Raw genomic sequence first — 26,378 nt, forward strand, 5'->3', positions numbered from 1 at the left:
GTGAATGTATAGAATAGGCTCTGTTGTTCCCCTATTATCTGGGTAATTTAGTTTGGTCCTATTGAGTGGAGCTCTTCGTTTCAGTTTCTAGTTCTTGTGGCTAATGCTGATGGCTGTAAGATATGCTTCCTTGAAAATAAAAGCTGCTGTCATAGACCTGTGTAAGTACTCTGGCCCAATCTCTTGTATAAACAGAAAACCATGAGGAAAATCCCACTATGAAGCAAACAGCCACCAGACGAGCAGTGTGTGCAAAAAAGCTCACAGACTGGATAAAGAACGGTGTGGATATTGCACTGAGGCTAGGTGGGTGAGAGAAAATGAAGTCAGGTGATGAGAGCTCTTTTTATTAAAGAGATGGTTGTATGGATATATTAATGGAGAAAGTCAGTCTGGTATCAGACTAGGTCTGGAGAAAGCCAAATTCAGTTCCCTTGGGTGATATTAGACTAGTCAGTCTGTAAGCCCAGTTCACCTCACTGAGTTGTTTGAGGTTAAAATGAGGAAGAGAGAGCTGCGTATGCTGTTGTGATGTAATGGTTAAGAGCAGGTGGATTCTAATCCGGAGAACCGGGTTTGATTCCCCACTCCTCCACCTGAGTGACAGAGGCTTATCTGGTGAACCAGATGTGTTTTTGCACCCCTACATTCCTGCTGGGTGACTTTGGGCTAGTCACAGTTCTTTGGAACTCCAGACCCACCTACCTTACATGGTGTCTATTGTGGGGATAGGAAGGGAAAGGAGCCTGTAAGCCATCTTGAGTCTCCTTACAGGAGATAAAGGTGGGGTATAACTCCAGAACTCTTCTACTACTTTCTTACAATATTTTGACATTTCCTGTTTACCAGTTATTATGTGTTTCTAGGAAAAGTTGTTAATGTTATTCATATGGCACAATAGCTCTAAGGATAGCTCAAATGTCAGAGGTAGAGCTTTGTGTGTGAAGTTCTCTCATTCAGTTTCTTAAAAATATCTTGGGGCTGGGAAAGGCCTTGCCTGACTCTTTGAAGAGCTAGTAACTGAAGTGGACCAATAATCTGATGTATAAAGTAGCTTTGTACATTCAACGAAGTACAGGCTTTGTGATGGTTCGTGCATTTGTGTATTTGAAACTGCTTGATGTTAAAATACATTGTTGATTCTAAAGGACAATAGTTTTACAGTGTCTGCAGTAAACCACGTAAAGGCTGATTTAAATAAATAATTTTGTGGGGCTCTGGGCCCATCCTAGGTGTTTCAGTAAACAACTAATGAAGCCTTCAAACATAGATCCTTGGCTTTATCTCACAGAACCCCCACAAGAAAATGTGGGCAAGCCACTTGCTAAATCAACGTTCCCTTATCATGAAGACAAAAATGTACCCTTAGTGCAGTAAACTGCTTTCCTGAATTGGTCTTAATACCCCACTAATAGGAACAGTACTATCCTTCCTTTATCTAGACTGCTATAATGGAGCTCTTTGCTTACCAGGATGAATGGCTCTTCCATTGTTGACCATAGCTAATAGCTTGTTGAAAATGTATAGTTTAGATGACCTAGATATCAAGCACTTAATAGTATCCGAAAGGCAATACACTACAGCAGCAATCAAATGAACTGTCAAGCACCGAGGTGTTTCTATATTGTAATTCAGCTGTAACATTTCTGGTCATTTTGAAACCTTGTGAAGGAAAGGTGTGTGCGTATCTGAACTGTAATCCTGCTTTGGCATGGAAATTCAAATACATGCAACACTAACTTTTGTATGACTCCTAAAGTTGCTTTACTATTTGAAATGAATTACTACTTAGAATGAAATGTATCGTCCATAAATTAATTAGCACATTTAGTTGTACTTTTCAAAGGGTATAAATGCCTTAGTTTTATTCACACTAATTAAAAATATATGCAGTATGTTGGATATACAGTTGTAAATCTAAATTAGGGCTATCTTGTCTCTTGCTAGTTTAAACAAATTAAGTGTAAAAGTTTAAATATTCAGTAAAAATTTTTAAAATATTTTTAATACTCAATAAATATTTTTTTTATAAACGAAGACAAGCTTTATCATTTGGTCTGAGAAATAATACGTAGACTTTTCCCAGGAACTGAAACAAAAGCTTGTATTTTTAAAGAGAGGGCTCATAGGTAAGCATTCCTGTACAGTAGAATTTCACAACTCATGGGAGGATCCATTCTTGGGATCGCCATAAATGATGAAATCCACAAAGACTGGAGTACTGGGAGATAAGGGTCTGCTGCTCCAGTTGTAACCCCCCCCCCCAAAAAAAAAAAATTCCTTAGAAAATGTAACAAAGTAATTTGTGCTGCTGCTGCTGCAGTGTGAGGAAAAACGAGGTGGAGACCTTTCTATATGATAAGGCCATGGACTGTGCATAAGTGAAATTGTGTCATGATTACAAGTGGAGAACATCTGCTGTAGTACAATAAAAGTAACAATAAACATTTATATTAAACTTTGCAATAACATGGAGATTTTCATTAGTAGATCATTTTACACTAGGGCTGTAAGCCTATGCATACTTACATGGAACTGTGTCTTTTGAACTTCTGAGTAAATGTGTTAAGACACAAACATCTGCAATAAACATACAAAATATTAACTATCCCAAACCTGTTTTCAGTTATATTCCACTATAGCAAATTCATTATGTAGAATCGAAAATACTATGGCTGATTCCGCATGGGCCAAAAACAGCAGTGTGAAAACGGTGTGAAAACAGTACAAACCCTTTTACACTGTTTTAAACCCTTTTACACCATTTTCACATCGTTTTCACACTGCTGTTTTTGGCCCATGCGGAATCAGCCTATCATAACTCAAGATAAGTGGTTCTCTAATCTGTGTCTAATCATTCAGTCCAACCTGGTACATACTTAAGAACAAGCCCTTGCTTTTGAAACAACCTGCATAGGATTGTTGTATCAAAGATCCACGAAGATCAGGAGTAGAAGGTTTGCCTGCACTGAAATGAGCTTTGTTATTCTTTCACATATTTTGTTCCTTGGTATTGTCGGCTTCTTCCTTGGTATTGTCGGTTTGCCTGCACTGAAATGAGCCTTTTTATTCTTTCACATATTTTGTTCCTTGGTATTGTCGGCTTCTACGCATTATGGGATATTGTGCCCTACCCCTTATCCCCTGCCCGTGGCCAGAGAGCCCTTGCAATCCTATTGACATGGCTTTGGGGTTATTATAATTAGCTTCTTTCACATTTGTATTTTGTTGGAGATTTAAATAAACTTCCACTGGCACATCAAAACATGATCTTTAAGTTTAGTGTACACGGTTTCGAAATACATGCTAGCTTTGTTTGTGCTGTTTCTCTGTGATGTTTCCACTCAGTCAAATAAATTATTTTATTGTGAGAATACAGTTTTTTAAAACAACAACCTCAGCATTGTTATAAACACGCATGCATTTACTCTCAATTCGATGTTAAAAAATGTTGCATGGGATTAAAGTTGAGGAACAAACATATCTACAATGAGCCATGAGTACTGGTAATGGCAGACTATGGGTGGGTAATGGGTAATGTTCTATCCCGTGGTGTATCTGCCTGGGGATATAGGGTAATCCATGTTTCCAGGCGCATGCCATCTGGTCACATCGGGGTGCAAAATCGGCTCACCACGTGACCAGAAAATCAACCTCCCTGAGGGAGGCAACTCTGACAAAGCACGAAGCCAAAACAGCCTAGCCAGAGCAGGCTACTTTTTCAGCCAACTGCTGGCAGAATTAAAGTAAGTGGGAGTGGGTTAGTGCTTTGGACTATGTTTTCAAGTTATGGTGAGCATTTCAACAACATACCCATTTAGCATTTGCTAAATATGCAAATTACATCAAAGCTTGAAAACATAGTCCAAGGCTCCTTCAGTCCCACCCCCTGGTCTGCCTGGAGATCAGGAACGTGGCCCCGTCCCCCTGCTTTTAGCAGGCCCAGTCCTGCCTTGGACTACCTTTTCAAATTATTGTTGAAATGCTCACCATAAAAAGCAAGAGGACAGGGCCATGTTCTTGATCTCCAGGCAGACCAGGGGGTGGGACTGAAGGAGCCCCAGCTCTGCACACTCTGTGGGCGGGGGTGGGGCATCCCAGGCTCCCTGCAGCAGGGACGTGTGGGGCAGGGCTCCTGTGGGGGGCACCCAGAGGAGGCTTTGTCTCTGATTGCCGTTTGGACCCCGTACACCTCTGGTTCCAGCTAAAAAACTTCACTACAGGGACAGTTGATTATTTCATAGTAATAGCAAGCTAAACTCAGGAAAAATACTCGTATACATATTTAATAGGTAGGCAGAAATGTGGACTTCATAAAGATATAAAAATTAAAAGACAAGCTTTTTTAATTCACAGCATAAATAGTTTGCATTATCTGTTCTGCATTTTTGTAGGATCCTTCTAGTATTTATTACTTTGGATACTTCTTGAAGTTATCTTGAATCCTCTTGGCCTTAAATTTAATAAAAACAAGTTTTATAGTCAAAAACTGTTAAACTGGCGGAGTACAAAAATTGACCTAATCCACTTAAATGCATTCCAACACATAAGTGTAGGAAACTCTAGGGAAGATTTTTTAAAAAGGGGCAGTAGAGCTATTGGCTGAGAAATCCATGGGCAGAAGGTAGTATGAATCCAAATGATAATGAATCTTGCATGGTTATCTATAATGTATTAGCTGTATGCCATTGCTTATGTTCATAACTGGGGTCACGTTGGGATAATTCATATTGTATTTGTCTAAATATGAAATTTGATTTTTTTAAAGTGTAGTTACAATTCCTTTTGGGAAGGATAATGCTTAATAGTTGAATGCAGTAAAATTATTTTTTCAGATTTTATTATGAATATAAAAATGTATGCAATAATGGATGAAGTGTTAAATTTTATTTCAGATTGTATTGTTAAAGTACCCACTTAACAAGTGAGGGCAACTATAGTTAAAACTGTTCTGTACACCTGGGTATTTTATAAATGTCAACAGTTAACGAAGTAGATTGCATTCAGAGATCATGCACAAAGAGGGATGGTTTATCAGAGTAGCAACAGTTGTCAGAGGCTGATTCCATGCAGTCTGTTTTCATTGTTCTTCCACATTTCAAGCTTTGGTACAGAAGAAAAGAAAGGTGAAAACATTAATGTGAAAATGCATTAAATAATTTGGTTTCCTCTGCACCATTTGTTTCTTGCCTACCTTAAGCTTTGATATATACACGGAAAACATTGCAATGAAGTTTGTAAATCTACAACTGCATAGTTTAAAACACATGATTGTGAACCTGATCAATCCTATCAGTTTTGTTTGATGATAAGTTACAGCTATTAAAACAATGCTGGTACTTACAGATCATCAGCACATGTGTGAATTGACAGATTTGTGTGTCCTGAGTGATTTAGTTTCTTGGGTGCACTGTCTGTCTTATCAAGGCTGGAAGCTAATGGAATGTTGAATTGGGTAAATTATTTTAGCCAGTCTTCTAATCATAAAAGTGCAGCTGATTTAGTGGAATCAAGTTTTAACTTGTTAGATGCTCTAACAGAATTCAACAAACACCCCAGAAAGAATTATAGAGAAATTTTTCCTGGCATGCTTTTGGGGTATGTGTGTCACCTATTCCCACTTTCTCTTTTGGACTTGTTATTCTTATTTTAAATTGGAGATAGATTTCAGCAATCTAGAAACTTCAACAAGCTATACACTTTTCCACAAAAAGATGAAAGTATGGTCAGAGAAAGTAGTATGCTTCCACAGTAGAAAAATAGTCCCAAATGACTATGAGCATTAACATTTTTAATCCCAGCCTTTGTCAAAACCATTAGTTAGCCATCTTGCTGTGGCTCCACAGTACAATAATTGATTTAGACTGAATACCTGAAGAATGTTGGGTGGTCAATCCAACCCTTAAACCCTGTTATCAGGGCAACCCCAGTGGCTATAGAAGAAAGTGCTGGCCGCATGCAGCTGACACTTCCACCAGCAGAGACCAGGGCCCGTTCTGTGCAAACTATATAGACTGGCACGGGGTCGGCAAAAACACCATTGTGGGGGAGGACTTCGCACTGCAGCTGGAGTGAAGCCACAATGGCCCACCTCCCCCACAACAGCATTTTTCTGAGCAAGTCTTTTGAAAAATGGTGGCGTCCACCTGGTGCTGAGCGAACGGCACCGGATTGACACCACCATTTTCCCCACGGCACTTTAATTCCTCTTTTACCTTCTCTTGGCTGCTGTCGTCCTGCAGAGCCCAGGGGACGTGCCTCCTGGCCTCTGCATGTCCTCCGATCTCTGCAGGGTGACAGCAGCTGAATGGAAGTAAAAGGGGATCTGTGCTGGCGGGCCCCGTGTGAAGGCAGTTCCATGGGCCTCAGGGGCACCAGGGCTGTTTGCAGGGCACCATGTGAACGGCCCTGGGGGGTGCACCGATGTAAGTATGCCAGTGCACCCCTGCTTGTGAGGCCTGTGCGGAACAGACCCAGGTCCTGATCTGCTTCTGCAGGCCATTGATAGCTGCAGGTGGGAACCAGCTATGAACCTGTGGTGTGAGCTGAGCCATGCCAAGGCAGTTTCCAATCCATCTGCAGTCTTATAATTAAATGTATTTTGGGGAGTTCTCCTTCCAGTGCTTATTTTGAGTAAAATTCTAATACAGGAAAGATTCTTATACACCTCCTTTTGAGTGAGGCTAGAATATGTTTAGTTTGTTAACTTTAAAATAATATATTCATTTTCTTTCTCAAACTATATCTAAGGCCTCTTACTATATAAATAACAATAAAACAATAATATAATTAAAAGCAGCGCAGTTAATCAATTTTTTTAAAGCAGAAAGAAAAGGATTGGATTATAACTATCCAAAAATTAGCACACCAACAATCCTAAAACCAATTTAGATATGCAAGTTTTTCAATTATAAAAGCTAGAGTATACAAACATTTAAATTATAAATTGATGTATTCTTAATTTTAAATATACGACAGACAAAATTCCCTAGTAGTAACCAATGGCGCTTACAGCAATAGCTTTCCTAATGAATATTTCTTTTAGCAATAATTGTATCTGGGAAAATTCTGGAGCAAAGGCAAGCAGAATAATGAACTCATCAATTGCTTCAACAGAATAATTTGAAGCATAGTTTCCAATAGGTGGCCATTATAATTTTGATATTTATTACTGAAATAGAATGTTAATTAAATGCTTATAATTCTTGGAAAACTTTACTGTTATTAGATATTTATATGACAGCTTTTCAAGCATGTCAAGTGTTTCAAAACATACATGGGAAACAGTCCTAAACTGGGCTTCTCAGGAGTAAGTTCAGTTTTATTCAGTGGGGCTTACTCCTAGGGCAGTGTTCTTAGGAGTGCAGTGATAATATGCTCCAGTAGTCTTAGAAGGAAGACTATTGTTATTTCCATATAGCAAATAGTATGGTAAATGGGAATGGAAGATCCCCGTCTAAAGGTGAGGGGGTGGGGGGGGGGGGGATAGCTCAATGAAGCAGGTGTGACTTCATGCCAACATGTTTGCCCACCCTGCTGATGCATTTGCCAAATGTGCTGGTGGCTCAGGCAATGTGGGAGGCAGGTGGGCACTTTGAACCTTGGTAGCGCCCGACCTGGGAGGGGGACCAGTGTTAGGAGCTGCATTGCTAATCCTTAATCTTATCCATTTCAATTAAATAAAACTTCAAAATGTTCTTTTCATCCACTGAAACAGTTTTTAAGATTTTTGCTCTGCTGATAGTTTTCTGCGAGTTCCACCCTCCCCCATACCCTTGAACTTGGTGAATTCTGAAAGGATTAGAATATCCTTAATTTTAAAGAATATGGTTGCTGAATTTAATAAATCAATGGTAATAAAAAATACTTAAGGGCATATATGACATCTTCCTTCAGAGGTGATTAAAGCCCCAGGGACATGTTGTTACTGCTTGAAAAAAGAAAAAAAACTATCTTTGCTGAGATGAGCAAGATTCGTAGAATTTATGGGTGACAAGATCTCCCTCTAGTTATCATTTTGGACTTACAGGAATTGGGGGCTTTGCTGCTGTTTAGTACACAGAAATAAAATACTTTTTACATGTGCCTTAATTAAAAAGAAAGATATTGGTATCTTTAATAAGAACTAAGCAGTCCAATCCTAAACTGAGTTGCATAATTCTAAATTGGTTTACAGCTTATGATTGCACTTTTAATTAATGAAACAAAGGAATTATTAAAATGGATAGGCTCTTACAATTCCTTTCTGCTAAGTTGGATTCTGTGACCCTTTTGCCAAGTTCTTTTCCATCAGGGAAAGTTTTAACTGTTAGCAAAAGGAAGCAAATATATTAAAGTGTATTAAGCAAGTGTATTTAAAATAATTTACTTTTGCTTGTAATGCCTCTAGTCCCGTAATTTTCTAGTGTCATGGGAGAAAGGAGTTAATTTTTTAAATATAATTTCTCTTCACCATACATAATTTTACAAACCTTTCTAATGCTTCTTCCTCTTGGTAATCTTTTAGTTTCCTTTAAAATAAAAAGTCCCAACAATGTCAGCTTGTCTCTTCAGAGGTGTTCTAAAAATCGTTGTCGGCCCTTTTTTTGTACATTTCTATGTATGCTTTTTGAAAAGTTCCAAATACTTCAGTTAGAAAAGTACAGGGTAGTTCAAATACAGCACCAACACAGAGTTATATAAATATTTTTTTTGCTGCTGCTGCAATACACGAAGTGGATATTTTTATTGAATTGTTCACCCTGACCCCAAGATTTTTCTTCTTGTTGGTTCTACCTCAGTGAGCTGTTGGAGGGAGGTCATGTCAATCATTATACACTTGCTTACATTGATCTGTATTTTTCATGTCTGCCTTTTCACCTGATTTTCAGAGATCCTTTGGGAGCTCATTGCAGTCTGTTTCTACCACCCTGAATAAATTCGTGCCATTCACAAGCTCGGCCCACTCACTCCTGGCCCCTGATAATTTATTAGCAAGTTAAATAGCACTCTATCCCAAAATAGATGTTTGGGGCCTGCTACATTTTTCTCACCATTTCAAATCTTATGTCAATGCTTTGCTCCCTGTTCTTTAGCAAGATACTCATCCAAAAGAGGACACATTTTCTTATCCCATGTCTCCTATTTACTGGAGTCTTGGGTAGGGGGCTTTTTTGAAATCTTTTTTGAACTCAGGTCTGCACTGAAACACTTCTGTCCACCTCCTGCTTGAGACTCTTACATATCCATCTTTCTCCTGGTAACTTTAGACCCGAGGTGGGTTACAACAATAATTGTATTCATTCATTAAAAATCCAAATAATAAATGCATTAATACTACATTAACTGGTCTAAAAATACTCTTTTCAAGACATTCTCTTGTGCCCAGGCAGTCCAAAAGATATCCAGAATAGTTCTATTTTTACAGTTTCCTCAGAAAGCCAGGAAGGAAGTCGTCCCCTGGCCTTTTCCAGGAATCTTGTTCCACAAGCATGGGGCAGCCACCGAAAAGGATTCAAGGCAAAATCAGATCCAAATGTACCTTAGATAAAGAAAGCACAAACAATATATCTCGCTAGGAAGAGTGAATACTGGGAGAAGCAGTCCTTCAAGTATTTGGCCCCCAGGTCACGAAGAGGTTTAGAGGTAAGCATCAGGATCTTGAATTGGTTCCACAAACAGATATGGATTCTCTAAGGAACCCAGGATAGGAGTGTGGCTGGCCCCTGATAACAAATGGGCATTTTGCATAAGCTGATTCTTTTTTTGGATCATCTTCAAGGGCATTCCCATGTAGAGTGTGTTAATATCTAGCCCTGAGGTTACTGAAGCTCAAATCAGTGTTGCCATGCTGGACATCTGCAAATAGGGAGTCAGTTTTGTAACTAAGTGTAGCTGGAAGAAAGTAGTTTTCTGTTACAGCCATCTGCAAAAGATCAGAATCCAGTATGGCTTGAGATCTTAACAGAGACATCCAGTGAATACTGCATTCTTCTGCTGGTAGTGAGAACAGTCTTAATTCAGTGGCCCATCGAATCAGCATCCCCCTAATCTGATCTGGATTCAGCGACTTGACCACCGTATCTCGATACTGGGCACAGCAGAGACAGCTTCAGCTGGAGGTTTATTCAAAGTTATATCTGTCTATCCATCTATCATCTATCTATCTTCGTCACCAGCATATTGATGACTTGCTACTCTAAAGCTTCTGGTGATTTCATTATGAGAGTCTACATAGATATTAATATGGAAGATAAATGGGAGCCTTGTGACACCAGATTAGAGTGCACCTGCTTTTAAACAGTACACCACATTGACTCTTAATACCAATTCTCAGTACCGATTCTTCCTTACAGAACTTCCTCTTCTGTATGGTGTATAATGCCAAAATTAGTAATAATTGTAGCAGCAGTGGCGTAGGAGGTTAAGAGCTCGTGTATCTAATCTGGAGGAACTGGGTTTGATTCCCAGCTCTGCTGCTTGAGTTGTGGAGGCTTATCTGGGGAATTCAGATTAGCCTGTGCACTCCCACACATGCCAGCTGGGTGACCTTGGGCTAGTCACAGCTTTTCGGAGCTCTCTCAGCCCCACCCACCACACAGGGTGTTTGTTGTGAGGGGGGAAGGGCAAGGAGATTGTAAGCCCCTTTGAGTCTCCTGCAGGAGAGAAAGGGGGGATATAAATCCAAACTCTTCTTCTTCTTCTTCTAATTTAGTTGAATTAGATATTTGCCTATAATTTTGTCCTTCATGGGTCACTTTTGGGAGTTTGTCTAACATGTCCCACAGTGAAGACTGATACAAAGGGTTAATTCCGATTCTCTTCAGTCTCCTTTTCCCCCTTTAGCAGCTTTTTCAACCTCTCTGCCATGCAATGGTCTAACCTTTCTCAGCTATTTCCTGCTTCTGATAAATTTGAAGAAATGTTCACCTGGATTATTTTAGGAATGTGCTCATTACCTTGAGAAACATTGGGCAACTGAACAAAATTTTGGCAGTTGGTAAAAGTACATGAGATTTCTCTGCAGAGGAAGTTGGTCCTCAGCTGCTCTTTGGAACTTGACTTTCTCCTCCTATATTTTTCTTGTCGCTTTTCTAGGATAATAACTGACAGTATCTGGTTCAAGTATTTATTATTTCATGCCAACAATGTCAAAGAATGATATACATTCTGAAGAAATGTTTAAGCATAAAACATTTTTTAAAATCACTGTGTCTTTTCAGCAATGCTTTTAAGTCGTCAGGTTAAACATTCAGGTGCAGGTCAACACGTATAAGGTAACCAAGTTTCAAAGCCCATGTTTCCTCCAAGGCAATTTCAGATCTTAATTTTACTGTGGAATGCAAGGCAACTAAAAAGGATATGAGAGAGATCTTTTCTGTTTATAGATGCCAGGGTGCTGCTAATCTACCTGAGGAATACTTTACACACAAGAGCCGCCTATTACTCCTCCTATGTGAAAATATTCGCAGGCAAATTAGCATAAAGTGGAGCGCTCTCATTCAAGCAGCCCAATCAAATGATGCAGAAGCTTTTGGCACCTAATCACCAATGGAATGTGTACATCTGTTCCTTTTGTTTCCAACATTGATTCTCAAACCTGGCATAAATATTTTTGCGACCTGTTGGTAATATGACAGACATCACCAATAGGGATGTTTTCTCTTTTACTGTCCCCTGCTGGCCTCTACTCATCGAAGACGAAATAAGGTTACTAATTAATGACCTTCAATCTAACAAGGCACCTGGTCCCAACGGCATCCCAGCCAAAATTTATAAATTGTTCGTCAACTGGTGGTCTCTCCTATTTACTCACTCTGGTAAATAACTCATGTCAGGTCCCTTCCTCTTGGACAAATGCCACTATTATCCCTTGTTTAATAAAGGTGATCCCAGTCTGCCAGTTAATTATAGACCAATCAGTATCTTGGCGATTTCTTGCAAACTGTATGCCAAATTACTACTAAATCACCTTCTTTCATGAATCTCGGCGGAAAAGATCATTGGCATTGAACAGATTGGATTTATGAAAGGGAAGTCCTCCTTAGATCATTGCCTGATTTTGAGTATTCTTATCTCAAAATATGTGCAGAAATGTAAATCCAGTCTTTACGCAGCTTTCATAGACTTAAAAGGGGCATTTGATTCTGTTTAGAGGGGTCTCTTGTGATCTAAATTGATGAAACTTAGAATGGACCCCATGCTCCTCATGTTAATTATGTCACTGCATAAAAAATCCTAACTGCAAAATTTGAAACAATCCTTTAGGCTACTTAACTCCTAACATCATTGTCTCCTGGGGAGTCGAGCAAGTTTGTGTGTTAGCCCCTGTACGGTTTAATCTTTTCATGAATGATCATTCCCCAACCATGAACAGCATAAATTCTCATTGTCCTCATTTGGATAATGTTCCAGTTCCAATCCTTTTATATGCTGATGATGCAGTTCTGCTGTCCTGCTCAAGGGTCGGCCACAAGAATTTACTCCTCAACTGCAACAACTACTGCATAACTAATCGGCTTTCAATCAATCCAACAAAATTCAAGGTCCTGGTTTTCTCAAACGCTCGTAGTCCTATGATTTGGTCTAGTCATGGCTCAGTTATTGAGCAAGTCAGATCCTTCAAATATTTAGGGGTCGTCTTCCAGCATAAGCCCGGCTGGGCTAAACTTAGAGACAAGGCCTTGAAGGGTATCAAATGTGCCTCTGCTTCTGTTCTGAAGTTTTTTATCCTTAATGGTGGCAGATTCATTCCAGCAGCCCTGAAAGTATTCAACACGAAAGTGGTTCAGCATCTAATGTATGGATCCACACATATAAATCCAAGCTTGAACAGTTGCAGTCCAGCTTCTTATATAAAATCTTTGGAGTTCCACACTGTTTCCCCTATGCAGCCCTCTGCCTTAAGGCAGGACAACACCTTTTAGAAACCAGGACGTAGGCCGCCACTTTCAAATTTTGGGTGCACCTCTGTTATCATTCTGATCTGCACAGTATGGTTCAACTTGCGATGGCTGAACTCCAGACTTTTGACTGGTGGCTATTAATTGAGGCTAAGATCTCCTCTTAGACCTTTCCTGAGACTCCTTGCTTATCCTCACTACCAATGAGATTTCAACTAAGAAACAAATTATTTGAGCAGGAATATCAGTACCATTTGATCAAGACACAGAGGCCGTTTCCGCACGGCCTCCAGTATTACGCCGCCAAAGAGTTCTGGCGGCATTGAGAGCGCAAGCCTGTTCGCATGGCGTGCGAGCAGGTGGCGGAAGGCCGGCAGGCGGCAGGCGGCTCCGCCGCGAGCCGCCTCTTCCCCTTCCCGCCCCACTCACGGTGTCCTCGTGCAAATTAGCCTGCTGGGCGTCGCAGCCCAGCGCTGCCCTCCGACCCCTGGAGGTGGGGAGGACGGTGTGGGCGTGCTGGACGCCCAGCAGGCGTACTGTGAGTGAAGCGGCGACGGGAGCGAACAGCGTCTTCAGCTGACGCGGTTACGCGCAGCGCCGCGGAAGGCGCTTCCTCTAACAACAACCCTTTAAAGGGTTGTTGTTTAGAAGCGACCTGGCCGCCCTGGGGGGGGGAAGAAGGCGGAGTCAGGTGGCCGCTGCTGCGTTGCAGCAGTGGCGCCTGTCTGCCGAACGGCGGCCTGAGGGCGGCGTTTTAAGCAGCCCCAGGCCGTGGATTAATGTCAGAGCGGAAGCTTGGCCAGAGTTTCTGTTCACCCTTGTACTTTGGGATTATTCCCTGAAAGCTCTGTATTGACCATTATCTGAACCAACTTCTTAATCATAACTTCATAATCATAAATTTAGATGGGCATTTTCAAGAGCAAGATGAAATTTCTCCCTCATTACTATTTCAAGGCCAGTTCTCAAACATCCCTCAGGATGATCGACACTGTTCTTTCTGCCCTTCTTATACTGACCCCCTTGAACACATTTTGCTCTTCTGCCCGAAGTACAACAGCTTTAGGCCCATCTTTAGGCCTTAACCATGGTTGGGTTCTCGGATTTTCCTAGCAACACAAAGATTACTTTTTTTGCTCAACAATCCCGAGGTCGAAATAACTAAAACCGTAGCCAAATTTTTGCTGTGCTTTTTGAACTAAGTTCCCTTGGCTTCTGTTCACATTACTTTCAATGTTCTTTACTGAATTTACTCTTCTTTGTCCCTATGTTGTATATGCCTAATAAAGGTCTCTGAATCTGAGGTAGCCAAGTCCAAAGAAATCATGGGGTATGCATGGGATATGATGCCAGCCTTTCTGGTGAAAGACAGAAAGGATGATCTCTCAGTTTATTTGGTAGATATCACTTGGACATTTCCTTGTGTTGACTGCATTTCTTTGTGTACCATGTTAGGTTCCTGTTCAGGCTTAATGGATTGACTGATTTTATTGCCATGAGCAAAAACTGAAATTTCACATGCTAATTCAATCTTGAGAACCCCATCGTAGCGTAGTGGTTACGTTGTCGGGCTAGGATTTGGGAACCCAGGTTTGAGTCTCCACTCCTCCATGGAAATTTGTTGGGTGACCTTCGACCAGCCACACACACTCAGCCTTGACCCTGGCAAGTCTTTGGATGGGTGACTTCCAAAGAATACCAGGGCATACTATGGAGGGGAAGGAATAATTAAAACATGGAACTCACCAGTTATCCTACTGTTTTAAATGTTGTTGGTTACCAATTAGAATTTAACACTGAGTTTCATTTGAGCAAACTGGTTTCAAAGCTTTCTGTTCACTGATCAAAGTTACACAACAACTACCAAAGGGCACCTTGGAGGAGACATAACCATAAAGTTTTGAAGACATTGTTTCAATAGAACAAATTCAAGGAGGTTCTGCACATGCTCATCCAAACGCAATTGCTTTTTGCAATTTTAGCGGTAAAGTTTAAGATGAGAGAGATGTATTTCGATGATAATTTAAAGAAAAGTAGGAGAACTGGCCTTGCTAATGAACAATGTTCTGTTTGTTGCTTTTTCTCCTTAGCCCTTCGCAGTAGGACTCTTGCCCTGAACTGATTTCATGTGACCATTTCTGCCGGCAGTCTTTTGCTAGTGTGGCTGTTTTTGTTAAATAGTGCACATTTTTTTTCTGGCTGCTCTGTTGCTTATCTTCTTGTTAAATTCCTTATGTAATGATAATCTTCTGAGATATAATTCAAAAGCTATACCATTTTCTTGAATCTTAAATGTTATATTTTACTGAGAGTTTGCAATGAAAATTATACTGAAAAGTATGTAGTGTTTCTTTTCTGTTAAGCCATTAAATTAAACTCTGAAACTATATAATTATATATATATATAACTGTGTGTGTGTATGCAGTTATACACACACATACTACTCTCATTCTCTCTATGTGTGTATACAGTCATCCTTTCAACATTGTGGGGGTTAGAGGCGCAATGCCTCTGTGATCTGGAACATCTGCACAAATCCACTTCCTGGCTTGCCCATTGGTTGAGGAAGGAGCATGGGTGTGTGTGTGGTGGTGGTGCCTGGCTTGATGGCATTACTCTGTGCTTTCTGGCAGCTGCGGGGATGAAGAGAATCATCTCTGGCGGCAAACACACCTGACTCCTGGGTGGCGGGGCCCATTTCAGAGCTGGAACCAGCCGTCGTCTCGAGACAATTCCTATTTATAGTAATTTCTTACACCTACCCATGATAAACTGAAACCATGATGGAGAAAGTAGTGAGTTGGAAGGGACAACTATATTTATATAGTTTACCGTTACCTTCCAATGTTTGTTGGTAAGGATTATAAAGTGGATCAAAGGGTGAGTTAACATTGCTAAAATCACTTAGCTCTGTGCAAGGAGAAAATACTTTACTTTAAAATATACATTTTATCCTTAGGACTTCAGTGGAATCATCATCATTATTTAGCTTCACTTTCTGTACTTTGTTTCTTTTGGTGGTTTCAGGCACTATTTTTAATTGACTGCTCCAAGAACAGGCCATACCATGGGGAGGAAGCTGGACCTATCTGGTTTGACTGATGATGAAGCTGAGCATGTCCTTCAGGTGGTCCAAAGAGATTTCACCCTCCGCAAAAAGGAAGAAGATAGATTGAGGTAAGTCTGTTTTGTATGAGAATGGAATCTGGAGGAATTTAAATAAGAAAGCTGCTAATGCAGTATTTTGTACTGTGTACTATTATTACAGTGTGAACACAGTATGTTTGGATTTAGAATATGAAGAAATGGTTGTAATTTTTATTGATTTTTAAAAAGAAAGTATTTGAAAGAAACCCTCAGCATTAGTAGGGCCTTGTACTGGAACCACATTTTGTGTTTGACTACAGCTGCTACTGAGGTACAAACCACAAAAGAAGATGGAAACAAATTGACACGATCCCTACTTTGCATGATAGCTGCTTTTAAAAAGTAGGAAAATGTATACTAGAATTCCAGGAAGAATGGCAGGATGCTGGATTTTCTGCATTCTCATTTTCCTTGCCTCTAACTTCCTAATTCTGAGGGTTGGGGGTGGGAGATGAGTTCTACACATGCTTTGCTAACCCTTTCCTGCCTCTTCCTTCCCACTGCAACCCAAAATGCCCGCCAAAATGTTATCCTGGGGGACTGGGGATCCCTTGGAGAGCCAAGGGGAGTGTTGTGGAATTACAGTGGGGAGAATTGGCAAAATCAACTTTTGACAGTGCATGGATCTTTTTGATAGGATCCAACACACTGCCTGGACACTAAGAATGTAGTGGACAGCAGAAACCACAAGTTTTGCATTTTCTTTTTACCAGGAGGACACTAAAGAAACAATATCGTTCATCAGAAAGTAAGACTATCACGGGTTTTGTGGCAGCTACTTTAAAATTGTTGGCTGAATATGTGATCCTAGGCACTAGTTAGATTTAGAGGTTTTATTTATTGATTTCTAGACTGTCTCTGGTGTTTCTATAGCTTTGAAGATACATTCTTTGATGTTAGGTGTAGACTACTTCACTGTTTTGAAAGATGTCTCTTGCAGAAAAAATACAATGCCATTTGTTTAAATGTCTCTTTCAGTACTATGTCTCTTTCCATACTGGCCACATAAAACAATAATATCCATGTCATCATATTTTGAGTTCTGAAAATTACTTTCTTGAATGTTACAGGCAATATTGGTATATTATAAATTAACCCATTGGTTGACTGTGTATAATGTGATGATAAAGTGGTGAACACCACTATGTGGTGTTTCAATTAATTATAGCATCATTTTGATAGCGACAGGAGGCTACTTACTATATAGTCCTGTAGTCGTGGGGAAAGTCCTAGGAGCCCAGCAGATCTTTTGTTACTGGTCACCTATTAAAACTGCAAGTATTTCAAACCTCAAAAGAACTGGCCAGCTCTCTAGTTTTGCACATTTTCAAACTGGTCTTTCAAGCTGTCCCTTTAACATTAGTTTGGTTTGGAAGCAATTATCAGATGGTACTGTTTAATATTTTGACATAATAAGCTTCAACAGCCCATTTCCTGTGGTTAAACCTCTATTAAAGAAATGAGATATTTTCCTCATACCTCCTGTTGGTAATCTTATCCCACTCAGCACAATTTCCTTTAAAAGGTAACACTTTTGTGTTTCTTTCCTTTGCTATATAAATTTTATTTTTAAGTGAAATTTGTAAACTGGCGCTGGTGTTTGAGGATAATAGCCAAAGAGAAGAAATGTTCTCATTAATATAAACTTTGTCTAAAGGGACTTTGGTGATGGGCAGAAAATAAATGCACAGATAAATAAATAAAATAAAACATTTTTTAAAAATGAAAGAAGTAATGAATCATCAGTTAAGTTTGTTTCATAATATTGGTTGACTTTTTTTGGTAATTAAAGCATTAGATTTCATTGTTTTTGTAAAACGAACGCTTTGAAATGGATTAGCATTGTTTGACTAGTCGATTGACTAATCATTTTTAATTGGTCAGTCAGTCTCAGCTACTATTGGTGTGATATGTGGGGCTGCAGGAACAATGGAGGGACCCAGAGAGACTCACTTAGGCTTCTGTTTTTCACTGAACTGGTTCTCACCCTCTAGCTGAAAAATACCAAATATTGATACCAAATCCCTAGAGAGTGCCAATGTTTTACAGAGTTGAGATTGCAGCTCCTTTCACACACTTTGAACAATGCACTATAGCAATTGTTTGCAATTGGATCTTCCTTTTTCACATGGGAAAATTCTATGAAAATTTTGGCTATAGTGCGTTTAAAGTGAATTATTTTAAAACTAGCAGTAAAGCCTGTTGTACAAACAAATACGACAGGCTCTAGAAAACTGTTGGGAGGTTAATGACATGCATCGAGGGGGCCAGCCCTTCTTGCTTTTCCTCCCCGTGTGGCCTCGTGTCACCAGCTCCCTCTTCCTTTTCCTCCTCTTCCTGGATGTTTGTTCCTCTTCTTGGATGCCTGTATTTCCACGCAGCAGTTGTGACTGTCAGCAACCCCTTGGGGAGCAGCCAACACCTGCCCCTGCTCCTCCTCAGGCAGCTTGTTTTGTTTGTATTTTTTATCCATTTTGTATAAGCCCCCTCCCCCCAGCAGTGTGTGCATGGCGATTGGCTGGAAGTGAGTCATTGACAGCTCCGCTAGCTTTTTATATAATAGGATGTTTGAAAGCAGCCTGTATGATGACATTCTAGTGCTAAAATGTTGCCATACGATCTTTGAAAAAGAGTAGTTCTACAAATGCATTGCTGGTTTGGTATGGAGTGGCACCCAAGTAATTCAGCACTGAGAAAAAACATTTCAGTGTGAAGGTAGCAGTTTCAAATGATATTTAAAAAACGGTAGCGTGTTGTATTGTTTTGAAGGTTGGGTGACGAACTGACCCAAATGGCTTTTGAAAGTGCTCGTTCTAGATGAGGATTGAGGTAAACAGCCCCTCCCCCTAGTAACTTTTATTAATTTTCTTAAGTGGAATAAGGTTGTTCAGTAAAGAATCTTGAAACTATATATAACACATTGCATCTACTGGATTCCCTAAATTATGTCGTTTCTTAACAAGGTGGGAGTGCAGAGAAGCTTGAAACTATATATAGCACACTGCATCTTCTGGACTCTTATGAGTGCAGAACATAGTTTTGATTCCTGAGGTGAATCTTTGTCCTTTCCCTAGCCTTAGGAATCTCCCAGTATAAGTGTTAACTTAGTCTAGAATTGCCAATATCTTAGTCTGCTACCCTGAAAACCAAACCCTTGAGCCAGCCTGGTCTACTGTTTTAAATATTCACTGGAATTGGCAAGATCTATTCCAAAAACCATACTTTGAGACATACAAAGTCACTCTGAAAAGGGATTTCTTCTTTCCTACTCCTTTGAAGGCACAAACTCTATTTGACAAGATTTACTGCTAGAGTCTGTCTTGAGAATAAGCTAAGAGACTGCATCCCTCACTGTCTGAAGGCTCAAACCCTATCTAAGGCCCCTTCCGCACACGCAAAATAATGCGTTTTCAAACCACTTTCACAACTGTTTGCAAGTGGATTTTGCCATTCCGCACAGCTTCAAAGAGCACTGAAAGCAGTTTGAAAGTGCATTATTCTGCATGTGTGGAATGAGCCTAACCAAAGCTGACAGTGTAACTACTTTTCTTTCTCACTCTCCCTCCCACCTGTTTCCTTCAATCATCCATGGATCCTGATTGAATGTTACTTATTCTTCAGATGCACCAGTTAGACATTCAGGGGATTGTTGACTGGAAGAAAGGGACAGGACCCTTGCTCACCTGTCACAGTAGCCGCCTGCAGTTAGGTCAGAAATATGGTAATCCTGAGATGAATATTATGGTGGTGGAAAGCTGATTTATGGCAATCCCATAGAGTTCTCAAGGCAAGAGAGGTTCAGGAGTGGTTTGCCATTACCTTCCTCTGCTTAGCGACCCCCGCATTCTGTGGTGGCTTCCCATTCAAATGCTAATCAGGGCTGGCCCTGATTAGCTTTTGAGATCTTATAACCGTGGTGGCGAACCTTTGGCACTCCAGATGTTATGGACTACAATTCCCATCAGCCCCTGCCAGCATGGCCAATTGGCTATGCTGGCAGGGGCTGATGGGAATTGTAGTCCATATCTGGAGTGCCAAAGGTTTGCCACCACTGTCTTATAAGATAAGGCTACCTTGGGCAAGTAATATTATACTGGAGCTCAAAATTCTTCCCTTTTTACTGTGATCTCCTTTAATGTTTTCCTTCTCTGTAAGCCATAGCTTATATCCCACCATTCTCTCTGCAAATAGCAGTTGTGTTGTTCCAGTGAAAAGTCTGTTTCTCTGTTGTGTTGGAAGAATATCCTGCCAATAGCCGAAGGGAGTGGTGTGATACAATTTTCAATTGAAGAAGGCAAATCCTTTTTGCTTATTGTTACATTAAATTTCTTGACCATTTCTTAATATCAGGCCCCGCCATTCTGGGCCTGCCAAAGCACCTGAGACATGCCTGGGCATGCCCTGCTGTGACTGGTCTTGTATCAGCATTGCCCCTGGCCAGAGTCCCAGCTTTCCTGTTTTACAGCAAGGTAGTGAATGGACTGGTTCTGGTGGGTTTTCCAGGCTGTGTGGCCATGGTCTGGTGGATTTTGTTCCTAACGTTTCGCCTGCATCTGTGGCTGGCATCTTCAGAGGTGTATCACAGAGAAAAGTCTGTTTCACACTGTGTCTAAGGCCCTTTCCGCACGGGCGGAATATGAAGCCCTGGGGACAGCAAAAACACCATCCCCAGGGAGCCGTTTGCGCAGGGGGCGCAGCTGCTTCAAAGCCGCCGTTTTCCAATCTCGCTTCCCCAGCGAGGTTTTTGGAAAACGGTGGCTTGGAGCTGCTGCCGCAGCTCCAAGGCGCCTTCCCTCCCCCCATGTCCGGGCGACCTACCTGTCCTTCGGCCTTCTGGTGCGTCGCCGAGGCCTGGGGACATGCCCCCTCTGCCCTGCGACTCTGGAGCGGTTGCGCAGGGCAGGGGGGCGTGTCCCCTGGCCTCGGCGACATGCTGGAGGGCCGCAGGACAGGTAGGTCGCCCGGACATGGGGGGAGGGAAGGCACAGGACAGCTCTGCGCCGTCGTCCCGGGAGGTTCTGGGACCGTTCATGTGAATGGTCCCAGAGGGGTCGGGTCGGCGTCATCTACGTCGACCCGACCCCTTCCGCCGCTGTGCAGAAACAGCCTGAGAAGGGAAAGTTTAGTGGGGTATATTGTCCATGTCCCAGGGTGGGGAACCAATCATTAAGTGTTTGGGTGGAATTTGCTATGCAAAGGTGTGGTTGAGTGCATTGTATTGCGGGTGGGGTTATCAGTCCATTTTTTAAGTACTGGGAGCCAGGCTTTGCTAATCTTTAACGTCTCTTCTTTCTTATTTAAGTTGTCCTGGTAGTGAATAGAGTTCACCGGCCCCTAATCTCTCCTCTACCGTTAATGGCCAGGCCATTCCCGAAACAATGTATCTACCGCAACTGTCAACTATCCTTTCTCATGCTGATGTGGGGAATGCATAGGTGGGGGCTATCTGACTGTAACTGTAAGGTTTATACTAGGAGCCAGGGAGCTGGGACCTCAGTCTCAGCTACCTGGCCATATGGGTCAGATGCAGTTTCAATAAAGTTCTTGAAGCCATTCTTGAGTCTTGTTATTGACTGGGGTACTAGGCCCTTACACTTACCAGGAAACAAATTTTGCAGATGGGATCTAATAGCTGAAGAAGCATTGTGCATTTTGTATACAGTCCAGTGAAATGGGTTAGCAGTTTGTCAGTTTAACACTGGTTTGGGGATGACTGTATCAAGAAGGGGATCTGAAAGGACAGACTGTCACATTGTCAAAAAAAATGGCTCTACTAAAACCTACAGCATAATGTGGAAACCGTGGCTAGTTTATATAGTCCAAACATACTTAGTTTCGTTAAACATGTGTAAACAGAATTAATTTGTTTGGTTTCCAACCCTTCACAGATTGCAAGAAATTGTCTTTAGTTTTGAGTAAATGTTTATTGTTAGCCATACACACATATATATAGCCTTTATTGGCATCATACAACAAAACAGTTCACAACCAGAATAACATTAATACAGCTCAAAATAATCATTTGATATAAAAACTTACCTTTGCTGCAGTACCCATTATGTCAAACAAAAACTTGGCAACTAGTTCAGAAAAATCCTGATTAGAGTCATCCAAAAATGCTTTATCCTATCGCCATCTGTCATATCCAGGTTAGAACATGTGAACATATTCTATGCTTATGCCTTAAGTATGCCTTATTTGGACAGTGAAAGATAGTGTTACTGCGCTGCCTGGGTAACTTTTATTTCCCCAGATCTGCCAACTCTCAGCAGCGCAGAGGAGCAGAAACAGGACCCAACACAGTGAGAATTATTGAAAATAAGAATGAGTTTATTGAGATGCTGAGCTACATGTCAGCACCTCCACACCATGGCAACTTCAGCTGCCTAGCAGCTTTACAATAACTTTTATACACCTCCCACCCGGGAGTCCGGGGGAGTACAGGACAGCCTACAACCATTCATTTATAGATATACATCAACCAATTAGAGTCCGGAGGGCAGTCCCTTCTTGAATTTCGCGGCAGAAGCAGGGCGAAGTGATGACGTAGGCACAGGCGGGAAAAACACAAAAGAGTCCTTTGGGTGCTTGGGGTCAGGAAATGAAACCTAACGATGATGGCACCCTTATCTGCCTGCTGGTGGGATTAGGCAGATGGAGGCGCTTCTTCCGGGGTCCCTTTTGTCAGACGTCCATTCATGGTTTTTGCAAATGAAAGAGTTGTGCAGGGGTGGAGCAGGGGTGGATTCCTGCCTTGGGCAAAGGAGGTTCCATACAGATACTAATACAGAATACAACTTTAATTCCTACATTCTACCTAATACAACTTGTTCCTATCTAACTTAAAAAGAAATAAAACACAATTTCACCTTTATTCAGCAGCAAGATCAGAAATGGAATGCTTCATTTCTGACTCCGCTATCAATAGTGTGTGCTAGTGTTTTCACTTGTGCATATTGCATAAGCATAATCTTTTAGCCCTTGGTATTTTTTGAAACCTGCCCTCAAGTAAAGCAGATGGCAAAATATTAAATCTGGCTAAGGAAAATGCATGCCTTAATTTAGGATTAGTCATGTAGAACAGATAATGGGACATACAGCCCTTTTCTCCAACTAGAAGTTGATTTACAGGTGAACAAGTTGAATTTACTGCTACTAAAGATCTTTGATAAACCAATTCTAAAAATTCGTCTTTTATCAATTTTTTGGCTTTTAGATAAGTTAGCATGAATATTTCATCCAAAGATATACCAATTTCTGTGATTTTATCAACAATTTCCCCATGCCAGTTGGAGGTGCTAAGTTTGGACAACAGCAGACAGGTAATACTTCTTGGCTTGGAATGATGGTGGATTTTTAGCCAATATATTATCGCTCTGATCCAAGTCAAGGTAGTTAGAGAACATTGGCCTTTATTTTATTTCTTGTAAACAATATTACCCTAAGATCTAGTTTTCTTTCTTTGTTTCTCTTACTTTTCACCATCTTATCTTTCTCTCTTTATGTGTTTTCTCTCTTTTCTTTCCTATTAACAGTATATTGTAAAAAAATTTAATATTTCAATGCTTTTCTTATATTACTGTTATAAACTTTATTAAATAAAGCATTAAAAAGGTGATCTGAGAGGGACATTATGTTTATGAATTCCTTTAGTAAAATGTTTTGAAAACTGTGCTGTTTCCTCTTTGTCTGAATCAATGGATGAATTCTTCCAAAATTTGAAAACAAATTCCGCCTTATTGTTTGCCTACATTTTATAATTTTTGCCTAGCATTTTATAATTTTTGGATAAAGAAGTATATTTTTCAGTGCTTTTAAAATGCTAAATCCCTTTATAGTCTCTCATAAATTATCTATAAAAAGTGTGGGAGTAGTGAGATCAGAAGGAATTGGTTAAAATCACGCAGTGCCTTGCTTCGATGAAGAAGCTTGTTAAATTTCCCATTAACCACATGGTATGGTAGGAGGTTTTGATGATTCTTGGTTTTTATAAGGGGGTGGATGAAGGGAGGAATAAAGTATTCATGGTACATGATAATCAGTGTCGCTCTCTAACTCTAATTTGCAGTTTAGAGAAAAAGAACCTTGTTCACAGAGTCCCATAGCTTACTTTGGAACTTTATGCCAGAACCTACCATGCATAGCTACGGAAAGACTGGGAAGGAGGAAAACTGGAAAAGGACATGTCCTCAGTTTATCCTGCCCCTGCCCTCTTCATTTCTTGTCCCACCACCCCTGGGAGGGAAGGAGAATAAACTTTCCTGCTAGGTTCAAGTGGCTTCACCAGCCAGCAAGGTTAGGTGCAGTCCCCCCTGGGTGTAGCAAAGTCAGGCCAATCCTATTCTTCATCAAGCAAATGCTGACCTTGGACTGGACTTTGACTACTGAGTACCATCTGTGTGTGTGTGCATGGCAGCCTTTCTTTCTTCAGGAACAAGCATTAACTTATAATGAATTTTTGTGCAGCATCTAATATGCCTCTGCTGCTTACTGAACGTTAAATAGTAGTAGACACAGTTTTCTGTTTATAGAGCATTAAAATAATAGCTTTTTAAAACCACTGATAAATATTTTCATTGCCATTTTTTTCAAGTAATGCAAGTCCATTACAAAGCCATCTGTGCATGCACTGGAGGCTGGTGCTGAAAAACTGTCGAATGTATGCCTATTTGTCATTGCATGTTGGTTAGTAGTTTACAACTGTGTCAAAAGAACAAAGCTTGTTTCTGAAATAAAAATCCCTTAAGGGCTGTTTTGGCAATTGCTAACATGGAAAATTTTTGTGACAGATCAGAAGGGATAACGACTATTGTAGCATGCCTGGTAGAGTGCTTGGAGTACTGTCAACAATTATGCGACGCGCTTGCTGAAAATAGTTCCAGTTATTGTTAATTAATGTCGTGTTAGTTTGTAATTTATATTCTTCATTGATGGTATGAATATACTAACTTTTCTCCCAATATGGAAGTGTTACCTTGAACTGCTTCTGGTGGGAATATTCTTCTGACTCGATGGATTCAAAAATGAGTCACTGGATAACGTATATAAGAGTCTTAGTGACAGGTGGGCTTAATAGTTCTCAGAAAGGCTGGAAAAATGAGTTGTTCTCTCATTGTTTCACTTGGTAATGTAAAAAGTATGTTAGCATTATGTGTTGATTAACATCTTGGTGTTGGAGGGCAGGAAGTGGTGGCTGATGACTTATACTTGAATATTATTGCAATTTTCAGGATAATTTCATGCCTAAACATAGACCCAGCAGTTAGATAATGCACGAGGGTGTTCATACAGGAACAACCCTCACTTTATTTAACTGTGCACTGGTGCCAGTTCCTCATTCACTGATTATTTCTCCCCATTGTTTTCAAATAACAGGATATGGGTTCAGCCCTGCTTTTTCAGAAAAAATATAAACTGTGTTTCAGTGAGCCTATTTACTTTGTCATCCAGTGCATGTTTAGTAAGTCATACTGAGCAATATATATCTTACATCCTACTGGATAACTGAGCCTTTGGGGCCTAGTTTTTATTGAGATTGTAAATTTGTGTCTGGACTGTACCTAATGAAGCTAGGTTGCCACTTTGGTAGGCATCCTCTCTTCCCAAGCTTCTGTCCTTGTCTGGTGCTCACTACTGTAGCAAAAATGGGGAGAGAGATGGCCTTGCAGACCCACAAGTGATGTCACCATGTCAAGTGACGCTCTAGGAATTTCTCCATTCTGTGTGATGTAAAGATTGGGAGAAGTCTTAGTATGTCATTCATCCTGGCAATTTCACTTCCATTTCTTCACTTAGAAGTGATATTGCCATGTAGAATGGTATTCCTCTTCCCCCTCCCCATGGACTGCCCCCCAAACCTTTCAAAACTGACAGGCTTGTATATGGCTATACCACATACGGTTACAGGTGGGGCATCACACCACTAAGCATTCATCCATTTAAAAAAATTCACATTAAACATTAGCACATCAGGGAGAAGGCCTCCTTTAAAAGGGGGGGACCTCTGGTTGAAGGTTTATAAGATTGGCAACCTCATTGTTCAAATATTTCTGAGCTACAGAGTTCATCAGACAACTTTGTTATAAACTTTGTATTTGAGGCATTGCACATCCACTATACCTCTCACATTACTTCACATTACTTCAAACCAAAATAAAATGCAAAAATACTTGATTTATTTTTTGTGAGGTGTGGGAATTAAGAATGCACATTCTGATAAGACTACATTGGGTTTTGGAAACTAAAGGGTGGTTGCTTAACTGCTTTGAAGTTTGTTTTAAGGTCTTTTGAGTGAACCTTCTATTAGTTTATAGGTCATAACCCAATCCATTAAACAAATTAAGAATAAT

The 26,378-nt window shown here is 40.5% G+C and overlaps 1 protein-coding gene across 5 annotated transcripts in view; it reads left to right on the forward strand.

Moving 5' to 3' along the window:
• LOC125440814 (myosin VIIA and Rab interacting protein) overlaps window positions 1-26,378 on the forward strand; it is a 357,602-nt gene that overhangs the window by 179,591 nt on the left and 151,633 nt on the right. For all 5 annotated transcript variants that reach the window (XM_048510830.1, XM_048510828.1, XM_048510827.1 and 2 more), the window contains exon 2: window positions 15,910-16,059. In XM_048510830.1, the coding sequence (XP_048366787.1) occupies window positions 15,950-16,059 (110 nt within the window). In that variant the 5' untranslated portion in view covers window positions 15,910-15,949. The remainder of the gene's footprint in view (window positions 1-15,909; window positions 16,060-26,378) is intronic.

Source organism: Sphaerodactylus townsendi, linkage group LG11 (assembly GCF_021028975.2).
Source record: "Sphaerodactylus townsendi isolate TG3544 linkage group LG11, MPM_Stown_v2.3, whole genome shotgun sequence".
NCBI classification, from domain to species: Eukaryota; Metazoa; Chordata; class Lepidosauria; order Squamata; family Sphaerodactylidae; genus Sphaerodactylus; species Sphaerodactylus townsendi.